Below are 15,266 nucleotides of genomic sequence, written 5' to 3' on the forward strand. Positions count from 1 at the left end.
TATTTTCCAGAGGAGACTGTTACTGGGCTTCCTTCTTTATGAGATAAAAATGTATATTGTGAGTGAGGCCTCTGTGGGGAGCGCTACTGGGGGGGGGGTTGCCAGAGTGAAGCCCAGCCCCAGTGTCGAAAGGAGTAATAAGTTCATAACAAAGCAGCTAAGTGAATGTCGCTAACACACTAAACTTTATATGGAACAGCAGGAAGGAAGTTCAATGTCCTTATAAACTGCATCATCAGAAGAGAGGAGTTTTTGTTCAAAACCGGGATTTTAACACAAAAATTATCTCCGTCCACACTAGCAAGCCTGAAAATGAATATCACATGACTATCCACATACACTGGGCAGAAAATATAGTATTATAGTAGTCTTTAATAATAAAAGGTAGCGCTTGATACTTAATTTGATCTTCCTCTATATACTAAGACAAATTCCGTGGAAGGTTTTATTTTTCAGACTAGGCTGCAGGTGTTGCTCCATCTCTTTTTCACACACACACATACAAAATGTACTTTAAAATGAACAAATCAAAGTTTACTAGATTATAAACCAATACATTTGGTCAACACACGTCTCTCACTCGTTTTCGGTTGCGTTGTTGTCTATTCCTCAATTGTAAACTAAATGCTAAATGCTACTTATGGACCATTAGTGTATTTAGAGATCCTTGGTTCTGAATTAGTGTTGCCAATTTGATGTGACGAAGTTCCCAGAATGTTTCTTCACCCTAGGGAGTCGGGGAGGTTTATATTAGGAATACATGATAGATAAAAGTCATATAATGGAATTTGATGCATATTTCATTGCCTTGTTTGAGTTATGTTTGTGTTAACATCACACACTAGCTAACAAAGGCTGAGGAGTTAAACCCATGTTGTGCATGTATGATGAGCACTGTGTAGTTTGTACAGAGATGATGTGCCAGCATGCCTCCAGTGGCTCGAGGCGTCACCGTCACCGACTGTGTGTTTGTTATTCGGCGGCATTCAACAGCGTGCCGGGGAATCCATTCACCCGTCCATCAGAGATCAGACAGCAGTGATGGTTCTCTTCCTCTCTCTCAGCCCACCCACCCCCTCTTCCTCCTGACCGAGCCGCTGGTGGTTCATGTTCAGAACGGTTCATGTTAATCACTCACTCATTAATCCAAATGGAGTTAATGAGTGTCGGTCAGAATGTGAATGGTTTGCTCCAACATTAATAAACATGACCTCCCACATTCACCCGGCTAATCATTGACACACACAGAGACAGAGAGACAGAGAGAGAGAGAGACAGAGACACACAGAGAGAGAGAGAGACAGAGAGAGAGACAGAGAGAGACAGAGACACACAGAGAGAGAGAGAGAGAGAGAGCGAGAGAGAGAGAGAGAGAGAGAGAGAGAGACAGACAGAGAAAGAGAGAGACAGAGACAGAGACACAGAGAGAGAGAGAGAGAGAGAGAGAGAGAGAGAGAGAGAGAGAGAGAGCAGCACTCGATGTTGCCCTGGGTGATGACACTGATGGCTGACTAAATGACCACTGAATTGCCCGTCAGGTACGAGGACATTACACTGAGCCAAAGACTAAATATTAACTTGGCCTAACCGACACTCACTACCAACCATCCCCGTCTCAACACAGTTTACTCTCTTGCTTCAGAGCAAGTACAAGAATGAGTAGCATCGCAGATTTCTCCTGCATGGACGAGGGGGGGGAAGCATCCCACTCTCGTTTCTTCTTTCTGTTTACTCCCCATCACTCACTCTGTTTTCTTTCTGCCTTTCATTTCTCTCTCCCACAACCAATTTCTTCCAACTCTCATTTCTCACCTTTGTCCATCTTCTGCCTCCCCCATTCTTTCTCCATCTGTCTTTTGAGTCTCGGTATCAATCTCCATCTACGTCTCTCCGTTTGGAATTAATCTGAGGAGTCTTTCCTGATCACCAAAGTTCATCTTTCTCTTCTCCCCCCCCCACTTCTCTCATTATTTCTCAATGCACAAGATTAAACTCCCACACTAGGGCGAGGAGGAGATAGCAGAGGTGGATCAGAGAGGGGAAAAGACTGAGAGAACAACGGTTTAGCTACAGTATGTTCATCGGAAGCTGTCAGCTGTGATCTACTTCATGATGCATCATCTGGGTTTCTCTGCCCAGTGCCATCTTCACCAAATCCATTTTTCTCTTTGTTGCCCATCCTCTTCTTTGTCTCCTGTAACCTTGTACTCTTTTCCCCCTCCTCCTCCTCCTCCCCCTCTTCCCTTTCTGCTTACTCCTTCACCTTCTTTCCTCTTGCCATTCATTCTTCCTCTCTCTGATCATACTCTTTAATGAGAGAGTGGGATGTGTGGTGGGAGCTTCCACTGAGCAGGAACCCTGCTGAATGCTCTCTCTCTCTCTCTCTCTCTCTCTCTCTCTCTCTCTCTCTCTCTCTCTCTCTCTCTCTCTCTCTCTCTCTCTCTCTCTCTCTCTCTCTCTGAGACGGATACATTTCATAAGCACATTTTAAACCTGCCCGCTCTTCTGCCAAATTGCTCAAGGGGCTTAAGTGGTGCCAAGGTTCACCTTGCCTTAAACAGGGAATTCATCTAAAAACGTGTTGGGGAGCCACAAAAAAAAAAAAAGAAGAAGAACAAAATCAAGTCATTTTGGGTGCTGATCTCAGACAGACTTTGACATAACACTGAGTGAGGATGCTGTCTGATAATCATGGCTGACGCCCTCAGCTCCCTCTGAGGAGAAGATGAGGTGCTTTAGTGATGTGGACTATAAGGGGACCTGGAATCCTGACACTGACAACAAGTATTGGATCAGCCAACAAAAGGTAGGTTGTGAAGATTTATTGCAAGCCCTGACGTAGGAAGGCCACCATGTTGAGTGCACAGCTGGATGGAAAAGAGACTCGTAAAGATGCATACACATTGTTGATGTTCACTTGAACATGCGTGCGACCCCTGCTGCTCAAAAAGGACTGTTTGTGTTAAAGACTCAGACTTTACATGGTAAGCGATGTGCATGAGGTTTGTAAATGTGCTGTTGAGTTGCCCGTTTGTAGATCGGTGACTTTTTAAAAGGTTATCTACAAATCTCAAAGTGTTAATGGGCACATATCCCTTTACCTCCATACATACACAGAACAGTACTTCAAATCTACCTCCACCAGTTCCCCAATAGGGTTAAAGCTACGATGAATAACGTTGGCAGGTAGTTGGGTCATCTAGCATATTGACTCAGAAGTATCCGCTATGCTAGTATGCGGTTCACTACATGAGCAACCGGGACGCAGTGCACAACGTTCTATTCTTTAGAACCAGTACCAGGTCCAGTACTGTGCTCATGTATTCATACTCGTAAAAGTACTCCGATATATCTGCACCCGATACCACTACGGCCTAATGAGCCTAATAATGTATCGCCAACTTTGAGTGACATGCCGCTGCTCTGAGTTTTTGCGCAACTGTTTTTTAAATATTGTTTAATATTAACATCTTTTAATTGTTTAATTAATAGCAGGGTTGAAGGATGAAATATTTACAGCTGTACTGCAAAGAGTTCTGCTCTGTTTGCATCAGGAAAACACAACGATGAATGTTAAAATGTCAACAACAGCGTCATGTTGTATATGTAATGTGTTAGGAACATCTAATGAAAATAAAACATTCTTTCAAAACTGTATTATTATGTACTCATATCAGTACTGGGTATCGGCAAGTATTCAAATGAAGGTACTTGTGCTTGGTCCGGAAAAAAAAGTGTGATCAGTGCATCCCTAACTATCTACGACAAATCTGTAACGTACAAAACGGTCAGAAATAGTCCTTTGACAGAAAACAGTTCTCTTGCGTTTTATCATTATGATCATTTGTAATTTGTTCCACAAGTGTCTATTCTCTCAATTGTTAACATTCTATCTGTGGTGAAGGTCTGTGCAGATGTTACTCACATGTCCTCGGGTGTCCAGTGGAGGAGGACCTTCACCTTGCCAGACCCCTCTTTCCTTTTGGCCATCACCTGCACAGAGACAACCAAGCAGAAACACAAGCTGAGCACTAAAAAGACACGGTGAGTGCAGCGACTACTCCTCGTCCTCCTGCTGTCACTTCGTCTCTGCCGTGCTGTTGGCATAGCTGAGTAACCTCTAACCAGCTTCACCAATGGAAAGTAACCACCAGAAATAGACATAGACTTATAATTTAACCTACATTTTTTTGGTTAATTCCAAAGACAGTTTACAAGCGTCGGATTAGCATAAATGTGTTGGGTTTGGCTGCTATTGCAGCATCCTCCCTCGTCTGTTGAGAACGGGCTTCAAAGACGTGCCCCCGTCCTGCCCCCCCCCACCTCTCTGACGAATAATGAGGCTACATGCTTCAAACATCTCACAGAGTGATACAGTGGCTGATCATTACACTAATAAGCAATGTGAGCACTCTTAATAATGCATGCAAGAGCTCAGTGAGGTTTCTATTTTCAACAGGCTCTATCTCGCACTCCCCTGCAACATAGTGTAAGACCGAGAAATCAAAAACCCGAAGCATCCAGACTTCACCGAGAACTGCGCATCGCGACTAACATCGAGCAAAGGAGATGGACTCGGGGCGCAGTTATCACCGTAAACAAGTCTCTGGTGGCGACACAATCCACGACAGCAGACGCTTTGGACAGGAACCCACTATCTAATGTTTGCTTCAGTAACATCAGTCGTGTTCATTGTAGCTGTGCTCTGTCCCCTGGTTTAACTACCCAAGACTTACTCTGCCAAAACAGCCAAACACATCAAAGTCTTTCTTCTTGTGAAAATGCAGTTCAGACAATACCCAATTTCCTAAATAGTTGCCCCTCTTCATGCATAGCATTGTCATCCGTCATGCTGTGTTGGTTTATTGTAAAACGGGTCTGGAATTCACAGAAATATTGTCGGTAGGGGAAAGTGAAGCTAGACAAATAACCAGGAGCGTCTAAAATAGCCAGAGACACGACCTTTTGCGTCAATGGGCTCTTTTTTGTTAGCAATGTCTATTTTTAGGATGGGGAATGAGCTCACATGTGAAGAACTTCGCTTACGCACATAAATATCTGAAATTATTTCGGTGACTCTGGGGAACGGCTGCGGCGTTGATGGAAATGGGTTTGAGGACAGAGGAGACGAGGCTGCACTGAGAGAAGACAGAGACCTAGAATCATCCTCTTCCTACAGCCTTTCTTGTCCTCCCGCTTTTGAGCCAACATGTTTGTAACCTTATTTATCTCCCTGATCTGACAAGTTGGCCTTTTGTCATGCTGGTGATTATTTATGTTATTTGTCTCTTCTGTACTTTCTAAACTAGTACGTTAGAAAACATCCTCCTCCCACGCTGCCGTGAGTAAAAGAGGGGCAAGAAGAGGTGTAGTAGTTTCATTTTGATAAGCTGCTGTGTGACACAACTCACACATTTAGCTATACTTAGATCAACTTTTTGTAAGAAATATTTAGGCTCTGCTAGCAGATATGAATGTTGTTGTGGTTGTTGGCTCGGTGCCTTCATTTTTGTCTGTGAGAAGCTTAACAAACAGCAGCCAAGTTGGCAAATCAACCCTGTTGTTTACTCTTGTGTTCAAGCAGAAAACTGGAAGAGAGAAGAAGAAGGCAGAGCAACACAGCGGCAACAGCAGCAGTGAGGAAACTTAAATAGAAGTAGTTGATGTGAAACTCAAACCCTGCTGAGGACATTTAAAATTATCATTTCTGCATCCCGTCAGTGTGTTTACATGCAATTAAGTAACCGGTAGAGTTTCTCTGACATGTATAATCAGCTTACTCAATATTCAAATGTTCATCTCAACTCGCCTCTTAAACTTCAAATGATATAATTATCTCTCCAGCATAACTCATTTTTTTTTGTTTCTGAATTTGATAGATTTTATGTTCACAAACAAAACTTCTGTAAATCTCCACTTAGTTTTCCTTCCAATGTCTCCTGTGCCGTTACGCCAAATGAAGAATCACAAAGGTTTTTATTATTGTCTCAGTTCTATAATGACCTCAAATCTTAAGCTTTTTATTCATCTACAGGCTTTTTTTAAGAGTGTTTGAATATGTCATTGTAAATGTAATCTTGTATGTAAATACATAAAGATCTTTTACAGTATTTGTATTGACTCTTTTAAATTTGTGTTGTGTAGTTTGACTGTCTATACAAGTACTGTAGTATATTTACTGTGTATTCTACTTAAAGCACACTGTATTCAATATTTTATATTCATACACCGGAAAAAATCCTGTCAATCTTTAAAGAATAGGCCGACATGATGTTTGTTAATCTGACGATCAAAACAGATATTTGTGCTTTTTTTTATTGAGATCAAATTAAATTGCTATTAGAGACCCCTCTTGGACGTTTCCAAATCAATCTTTAAAAATAAATAGAAAGCTCCTTCCCAGCTTCTCAGAGCTTCAGTCTCGCCTCCTAAATGAACATTGTCGTTGCATGTTGTTCTTGTTTATCTGCCTTTGCCTTCATCTACTGGCTGCTGCTGCTCCACGGTGGAACCACACGTGGGTTAACTTCTCAGAGTCAACAGCAGAGCCTCTCTGCAGCACCGTCCTGAACCCTGTGCTGGCTGCAACGGGCCCGGCAGTAAACGTCTCAGGGCTAAGACTCCGTGCACCAGCAGCTGCTTCGCTGCCCTTTTAATTAAAAATGCAGAGCTTTTAACCCGTGGCCCCGGGCTACTCACAGCACCAGGTTAATGATCACAAGCTCAGGCCATGACCAGGCCTTCAGATTAAGAAGTGGGCTTGTGTTTAAGCAGCATGAAGTGATTTGTGAGCCGAGTGGTTTGATGATGGCAGTTGGTGCTTTAAGGGACAGATCTTTATCCTCTATAGACCCGAGAGAGGGAGGTAGGAAAGAGCTGGGAGGAAATAGGGAGTGAACATTAGTGAGGCTCCCAAACGAGCCAGTGAAATCTGCAGGACCGAAGCCGGGGGAGGGCCGGCCTGCTAAAAGCGGGTGCCTGTCTAGTTTCAGGGGGTCAAGCTGTGGATGACGCAGATTGGCGTAATAACAAAAATATCCCATCATAAACACGGCTGAGCTGCTCTGGCATGTCAGCAGGCCCGCTGGCCAAACTCCACAGAACCCCCACAGCTCTACTCCGTCTCCCCAGGCCGGGGGAAGGTCCGCTGGGGCCCGGGGTCTGACGCAGCGCCGCAGTCCTTCTCCACCACAGTCCTCCAGGGACCAGAGAAAAGGAGAATGTATGCCCAACTGGCCAGATCTCCTTCCGATTCCATGACCCTGAACTCCACTTAACCCCCTTTTTCTGGTCCTTTCTGTCCAAGTCTCTGGTTCTCTCTCCCTCCCCTGGCTGGCTCTTCCTCCCTCTCAGTCTGTGTCCAAATATGTGGTTACCTCTCTTAACCTCTTCCCAAGCTTTATCTTCACTGGGGATTTTTTTTTCTTTCTCTAAGCTTTTCTTTTAAAATTCTTGGCTGCTGGTGAGCAGTTGAGGTTTGCAGGGAGCAGAGCAAAGCCGAGAAGAGTTGACTGAGCTGAGAGAAACAGTGTAGTGAGGAGAGCGCCGGTGTCAACACTCTAATTACACTTTAAAAAGGAACAGAAGCATTGACAGCAAGTTCGTCAAAAACTGCACAGTTTCAGAAATTGCTTCAATTATTTGGGTTGGAAATCCTTTCAATGGGAAAGAGATGCTTGAAGTGGCTTCGTGGCATTCTATTTGCCTGCTGACAATGTACATGCATGCATTAGAGACACGCGTAGTACCTGCAGGTCTATTTACATCATCTGCAACCTATTTACACACTTCCAATTTTATTACAATAAATACAAATCCAGAATATAGTCTGTGATCTCGATCATCTGTCTTTGAGTAAAGTTAAAACTACAGGAGCTTTAATATCAATAATAAACTACAGTTTACCAACTTCATTGTGACAGTATGATCTTCTTCTGGTATGTTGTTTTTCTGCGAATTGATTTTGTACAAATGTATGATTCCACAAGCAAGCTGTTATTGAAGTTTTCTTTTACACAAATGAAGAAATAGGTCTCATGTAACAGGGGATCCCTGTTCTTTGCTTTGCTTTATTACGTGATTTTGACCACACATCCTTGATTTGATTACCTGTAGTTCTTCAAATGTAGAGTCGGTTTAAATCACAGTAGTGCTCTAGGAGCTGTTGAAAACGTAGATTCTGGAGAGTTTCTGAGCACATTAAATGTTTCAACTCGGTGAGCTGGTGGCAGCACGCTATAATAGCACTGCACATTAAATGTATCATTTAAATATGCGTTAACTCACTGGGGGGGGGGGGGACACACAAACAAAATAACCTACTCTAGCGTGGTAGAAGCAGACAACAGAGGCCACATGTCTGCTCCTTCCCAGTGGAAACTGATGAATGGTCACTTGACTACAGAGTACGTTTCTATACGAATACGAGAGACGGTGCTGAGAAACCACGGAGGATGTCCCGTTCATCTCTCCACCGTCCTGTAATGCGAGGCTCTTGAACAGGGGATAGAGCGCTCCCTAGTGGAACTGTCCGAGAAAAGCAGTCGTTCAAAAAATAAATCTGCCATCCACACGAAGATGTCATCACGGTAAACCTCCCTCAATGATTCCTCCACTCTCTGTCCGTGAGAAAGGGAGAATCTTTCACCGGAAAAAAAAAAAGAATAGTTTTTCCTGCGAGTGCTCATATGTGCCCTCAACAGAAAAAGGTGTTTAGGCATTTTAGAGCTCATTAATAATGTATCACACACTGGCCTAAGAATGGACCGAGCACAAAAACAATGCGATTGTCTTTCCTTTGAAGCGCGATTCACAGAAAACAACATGGAGCCTCGGGGCGATTCTCAAGGTTCACTTCAAGTGCACTCAGAAAAAAAACCTGCAGTGATTGGAGGCAGATCTTCAAACAGTGATTCTATCATGCCCCCTGTTGTCAAATAATGAAACAACAGATGTGAAAACAATCTCATGCTAAATGATAAGGCAGGTTTTCTTCTTACTATACATACAATGGATTAAAATAGCCTTAAACTCAATGAATACAAATTGTATTTATCATCATAAGTCACATTTCATATTTTGCTGTCTTTGGTTGAATTCTGATTCTGCATTACGGTTCACCTTTTAACATGCAGATTAAAAAAAAGAGCATAATTAGTATTTTTGCCAACATTTTGCAGAGATTCAGAAAAATGCATCTGGCATTTTCTACCACAAAAAAATAAAAAATAAAAAATAACAAAAGAGAATGCATCCTTCAACCCTCGTCTCTGCATTCCCTCAGCTACTTGCTGTATTTGAAGCCATTCAAATGGAAACAGGTAGCCAGAGGCCATCAATACGGAAGTAGTGAAGCTGCACACGGACTCACCGTGCTGTTGAACACCACGCTGTGGCCGTTGCCCACGCTTTCGATGTGGGTGGCCAGGTTAAGGCAGATGGCTCTGTGGCGAATAGCATCCATGGTTTGGGCATCAAAGAAGTCGTGGGGCCTCGCTGGAGGAGGAAGACAGCAGAGAGCAGAGTCAAACAAACGGAACATCAGGTTCCCACTGTGATCCCATATAGAATGACTTGAAAAGGAACTGTTATATAACCATAACTACATCAGAACATCCCATGACTGAAACGTTTCAATCCTTTCTCATTTTTAAATGTTGCTTTGCAGCGACAAAGACCAAAAGGTATTGAAGAAATACGTACAACACTGCACTGAAAACTGTGGTGGTGACATTCCTATGGTTTAGAGCTTCACTGCACATATTCAGTGTCACAGAGACTCAGACAGTGTGACATTTGAACTGATAAAAAAATACATTTATTCAAGATTTTGGGCTGAAGTCTATGCAAAGCACTTTCGTAAAACCTCTTGCAAGTTTTGCAAAGTGTAATTGTCGGTATTGCTGAGTTTTAGCGATGTCTTCTAAAGCCCGGAGGAGAGACAGCATTTAGATGGATGAATAATATCCCAAACATCAGCTTCATCACTGCTGCCCAGCATGTTTGGGGCGACCGTGGCTCACTGGGTTAAGAGGGTCGTCTGGTTCGATGGCACCTTGGCTGGTACGTGTCCTGTGTCCAAGTGTCCCTGAGCAAGACACTGGACCCCGGGCGCCTGTCATGGGGCAGCCCACTGCTCCCTTTATACAGGGATGGGTCAAATGCAGAGAAAAATGTCCCCCTCTGGGATGAATATAATGTTGCATAAGACTCAACAGATACACATGTGACTCTACAAGGATGTTGCCACTTGCAACAAAAACACCACTCAACAGGAAGAGGTTAATGCAAGAATATTAACCTCAAAACAGCCACTGATTTCCAGGAAGCTCACTACAGCAGGAAGCAACTTTTGATGTTACTTTATTATCTGATTGTAATGGAGTGGCAAGCTGTCCCCTGACCTGTCGCTGCATTCAAAGTGGAGGTCTTTATTTGGGCTGGACTAGGGCTCTAATTTAAAAGACATTTTGACATCTGAAGTCTCAGAGTCGTTTGTCAAACGTCATCTTTTGGTAACAGCAAGAAGGATCCTTCCAACATACACAATGTCTTATGGCTTGTCTTGCGTTTTATTTTCTGGCAGCATTTTACGTTTAACCATCAACCGGCGGATGACAAGAGTGTCCTTGAATGCAACACTAAGAGAGTTTTAAAAAGGCTTTATTTTCCACCTGGATTACAATGTATAAGTGAAAGACTTTAACAATAAAAGTTTACTTCGATGGTTCATTACTACCTGAGGCAGGTTTTGAGTCGAGGATAGTTGATGCTGATTTTGATGAATGAATGTAGCTAATGGCTATCTAGGGGGAAATCAATCTAAACGTAATGCTTGGGAATAACTTCAAGTATGCTGTTACTAATGGACTGAAATATGCAAAACCACTGGTGTGGTCTCCTAATGACCATATAAATCTTCAACTAAAATTGTAAAATTCACAGTAATTGGAGATATGCGGGAAACTGTAACATCCTATTTGTATGTAATGTAAGATTAGAATTTCACTTCACACACATTCACACATTCCCAGGACAAGAAGAGGTGTACAAGTAGAAAAAAGGACAGAGTTTGAATAATGCAGACACAGGCCATCTGAGGCAAAGCGTTCAGTATCGGTGTCAACGTGAGCACGAACGCATCGGCTGAGAGAAACTATGCGAATGGACTAAAAAGCTCTGAAATGCAGAACATTGCCACGGGCAGAATCTGTCTAGCTGGCAGAAGCGTCTGTACCAGTTTGTGTGCGAGCTGTCCAGCTCTAGCTTCTCCAAAAAAAAAAAAAGGAAGGTTAGAAGCTGAACAACAAACATGGCAGTACCTAAAAAATGTGTTCAGCTTGTAATCACGACGAGAATCACTTTGAAATGAGGTTAGCTTGAGTGCCTGTGAGGTACGTACGTAGGGAGCACCTGCGTTTGTTCTTGAGCTTCTTCCTCTTGTTGAGTCCGGCCTTGGAGGGCGACTCTTCCTTCAGTTTGGCCTGGCTGGACATTTTGGAGGAGCTCTGCTGGCTGAAGTGGCTCGGCACATGGCGAGCTAACCCTCCTTGGGAAGCAAAGCTGGCGTTGCAGCCACCAACTACACACTGCAGCAGGGCACAAAAACACACACAGGACATTTGGTATATTTGCCACGGAACAGGACAAGACAACAACTGTTTTGGAAAAAACTACTAACACGTTTTGTTTTAGTTAATATCCTTAAACAGAATATTATCATACAGTAAAGTTCCCTGATCGTGATAATGTAGAGGAACAGCTGCACATTTGATTTACCTTGAAGGGCTTGTCTCCACTGTGGGTCAGCATGTGTCTCTGGAGCCAACTCTGACTGGTGGACGGCGTGTTGTACACTTTACAACCCTTCCATAGACACACAAACACCTGAGGGAGGTGAGAGACAAACACGAAGAGAGGAGAGAAGAAGAAACACAGAGAGAAAGAAAGTGGGGCTTGGTTAGTTGTGAGACGGGTTATTGGACAGACAGACAGACAGACAGACAGACAGAGAGAGATTTCTGTAATTATATCCGTCCTAGACTTTCTTGAATGAATGCTACAGGTGCAGGAGGTTCCAAGTGTTGTCTGGTATCTCTTACGTCTTAATCAAGAAATAGAAAAAGTCAACATGCGACTGTGAGCCACAACATGAAGTTTGTTTCTACCGACCCCTCCTCTCTGTCCATCCACATGGATGCCTCTGATGTGCTCGGCCAGATCAGGACTGGAGCTGAAGCACTGCGGACAGAGGTCCCAGCAGCAGGAGTAAGCCACCGTCTTAGTCCCGGAGGAACCGACACTGCTCTGTCCGTTCATCATGGCGGGGGTGGAGCGCCCACTCGACACCGTGCTCTCCATCTCCATCAGGGTGCTGCTGATACTGAGAGAGAGAGAGAGAGAGAGAGAGAGAGAGAGAGAGAGAGAGAGAGAGAGAATATAAAAAATGGGCGCTAAGGCCATCGAGAGTATCTTCACAGCTCTGATCAGGCTTTGCAGAGCCGTGAAGAACAGGTGCAGATATTTCTGTTACTAATAGTTACTATGCTTAAAGCCTTTAGGCTGCAGCTGATTTTCCATGCATGCCACTCCCATCACTCATGTCAAATCAATTATATTGTTGTAATAAATGCTAGATTATTATCTTACTGTGCTGTCAACGTCACAGAAGGGCTCATAGGCATCACTCATTCAATAAGTCACTATTACTTGTTACCATTTCTAGTCCAATATTTAGGCTGCAGTTTCATTTATTAGATCAGTAGACTCACATTTCAATAAATTAACTGAAAATGTACTTTTCAGTGAAGTTGGGAACAGCTTGCATCCAGCAGACAAAGTTTTGAAATATCCTTTTATCTAAAGGTGTACACTTTTGAATAATTGCAAATACAGAGACTCTGATGGTCTAATGAGGGAGAAGATTTTTTATTTTTTAATTATTTATAATTAACGAACATGTTTTGGTTAGTAACATACTTACGCGTGTACTTATTACGTCACTAATTAGCCAATTGTTATCGCGTGCTCGAGCAAAGATGGGGATGTAATAACTAACGTTACTATTGTGCCTAACGGTTACATTAATCCCTTCACTGATCAACAATAAGCTGTCACTTCATCGACCCACCTGTCCTCCGAGTCCATGCGGCTCAGCGGCTCACCATCCGAGGAGGAGATCTCCACGCTCGGCCGCCTCTTGTCGCCCAGCTCCCCGCCCCCGCCGCTGGGTTTCTCAGCATCTTCACTAACAGTTTGGCTCTTTTCGCAGTTTATCCCCGAACACCGGCTGCCCTCTCCCGGTTCCTCCTTTGCTTCTTTCAATGCGTTATCGACAACAGGTTCGTTGATTCCTTCTCCCGGCCTTTCCTGTAATAGCTCCATCTTTCGCTCCGGTTCTTCGGGAGCGGCGGTCGCCTCCTGGTTCAGCGGCACAGCGCCGTCGTCTGTCACCGCCTCGCTCGCGGCCTTGTCTGCCGCAACAGCGGGCTTCTTCTCTTCGTCGGCCTCCGCGTCCACCGCTTCCATCTTCGGTTCTACGCTACCGCCCGGTTCCACCGTTTCCGGTTCAGTGCGGCCCTCGTCTTTCCCCTCGTTTGTCTCTACGGGCGGCGCGTCGTTCTCAACGCTCAGCGCGGTCGTCTCTTCTGTAGCCGCGGCAGCCATTTCAGCGGCGTACATGCCCGTGAGACACTTTCGGTATCGAAATTTTACCCGTGGCACCGACAAGCGCTCCACTGCAGAAGAAGGGCTGGGTCAAGTCCCGCTGTCTGCACTGTGATTGGTCAGAGGCGGCACGAGGAGGAGAAACTCTGACGTTGGTATTTAAACTTTCCATGTGTTTCCAAAAAAACCGCACAGCTTCTTATCAATATGGAGGTCTGCGTTTACTAGTTTAGTTTTAGTACAACAGGCAATATACTTCGACCAATGCTCTGATAAAAACTTTTAGGTTCACAGCCTGAAAAGCCTGCGAATAATCTGAACCGAAATCAATTTATGGGCATTTTATTAACATGGATAACTCCTGGGTGGCTCGTTTGAGAGTTTTAAATCCACAAGCATGTATTTAATAGATATGTACTGCTAACCCAAACAATGCTGGACTGCCAACTGAGCAAAGTGGACTATTGGCCTGGGGCCAAATAACACATTTTACCCAGGAGCCCCAAACCAGTTAATCTCATGGCAATTAGGACATATGGATGATTTCCCCCCCCCCCCCCCCCCTCTCCTTGAACAGCATATTAAAAACATTTCAGGGACAAATGATATGTTGTGTTTATTTGTTTGTATGATAAATACAAGCCGAAGTCTTATTTGGGCTCTGTGAAATTGAACTCAGGGAAAGATGAGGTCTCCACGACCATAAATACTGTGTACAAATTACTGTAAAATACTCCCAATGTTGCAGCTGCAGAGTGACCACAAGAAGGAGCTATAGTTCTATATTTAAACTAGCTGTCACTCATTCTGAGGAACTCAACCTCTATCTGGACCCTACAAACGACCCATTTTACAGTTGATTATATCCGATGATACTGATCATTTAAATTTACATGTCTTTATTCTCAGCTTGTCCACTCCAGCTGGCTACAAGGGCGGTAAAGAACAAAACCCAACCTCTTGTTAAGAACAGCAACATTTATTTCACATGATATAAAACAGATGGGATATGAACATTTGCAAATCAAATTTAGTATGTAACCATACGTTGGATACACCTCCCATCCTGCTGTACCATGTACATTATATACACAGTAAACCTCTGATAATTACACTTTGTACACACAAAATCCTGGATCCACAAGCATTTTCTTTGTTATTGCTTTTTTTACATGTGCTAATCTTATTTTTTTCTTTAGTTCCAAGTCTTCAAACTAACATGTCATAAAATAGAACCAAACTTAGATTTTTTTTCCTTCTCTCAGTTTAAATATATCTCTCGGCAATACAAAAAAAGACAGTATAGAGTGACTTAAACATTCACATATGTGTCGGCAACAATGCGACGGGGACTACAGAAGATCCCATTTTTAAATAATTACAACCCAGAAACAGGAAAAATTACAAATAATCTTGGTCTGCAGCAATAAAGTGGCTCCTCCTTTCATTATAATGGAGGGATCTACATCTCTTATAAACTCATCTCTCGCATCGACAAATGTTCTTTACAATAAATGGAGAAATATGAATGTTTAGTTAATGACCGAACAAACGGAGTGACTCGTAAAAGACTAAAATGATCTGGTAAATGTAAAAATACG

At 43.4% G+C, this 15,266-nt stretch overlaps 1 protein-coding gene across 1 annotated transcript in view; it reads right to left on the reverse strand.

The window, feature by feature from the left end:
* Nucleotides 1-13,728, reverse strand: part of LOC137881603 (zinc finger protein aebp2-like) — a 19,055-nt gene extending 5,327 nt beyond the window's left edge. Inside the window, exons 1-6 of the mRNA XM_068723608.1 lie at nucleotides 13,130-13,728; nucleotides 12,172-12,382; nucleotides 11,779-11,886; nucleotides 11,402-11,588; nucleotides 9,371-9,495; nucleotides 3,926-3,993 (exon numbers count right to left, since the gene is read on the reverse strand). Coding sequence (XP_068579709.1) covers nucleotides 3,926-3,993; nucleotides 9,371-9,495; nucleotides 11,402-11,588; nucleotides 11,779-11,886; nucleotides 12,172-12,382; nucleotides 13,130-13,680 — 1,250 coding nt within the window. The 5' untranslated portion in view covers nucleotides 13,681-13,728. The remainder of the gene's footprint in view (nucleotides 1-3,925; nucleotides 3,994-9,370; nucleotides 9,496-11,401; nucleotides 11,589-11,778; nucleotides 11,887-12,171; nucleotides 12,383-13,129) is intronic.
* Between the last annotated feature and the right edge of the window lie 1,538 nt (nucleotides 13,729-15,266).

Source organism: Cebidichthys violaceus, unplaced genomic scaffold, assembly GCF_023349555.1.
Source record: "Cebidichthys violaceus isolate CVI_PGR_0920_01 unplaced genomic scaffold, fCebVio1.0.p SCAF_3, whole genome shotgun sequence".
Classification (NCBI taxonomy): Eukaryota; Metazoa; Chordata; class Actinopteri; order Perciformes; family Stichaeidae; genus Cebidichthys; species Cebidichthys violaceus.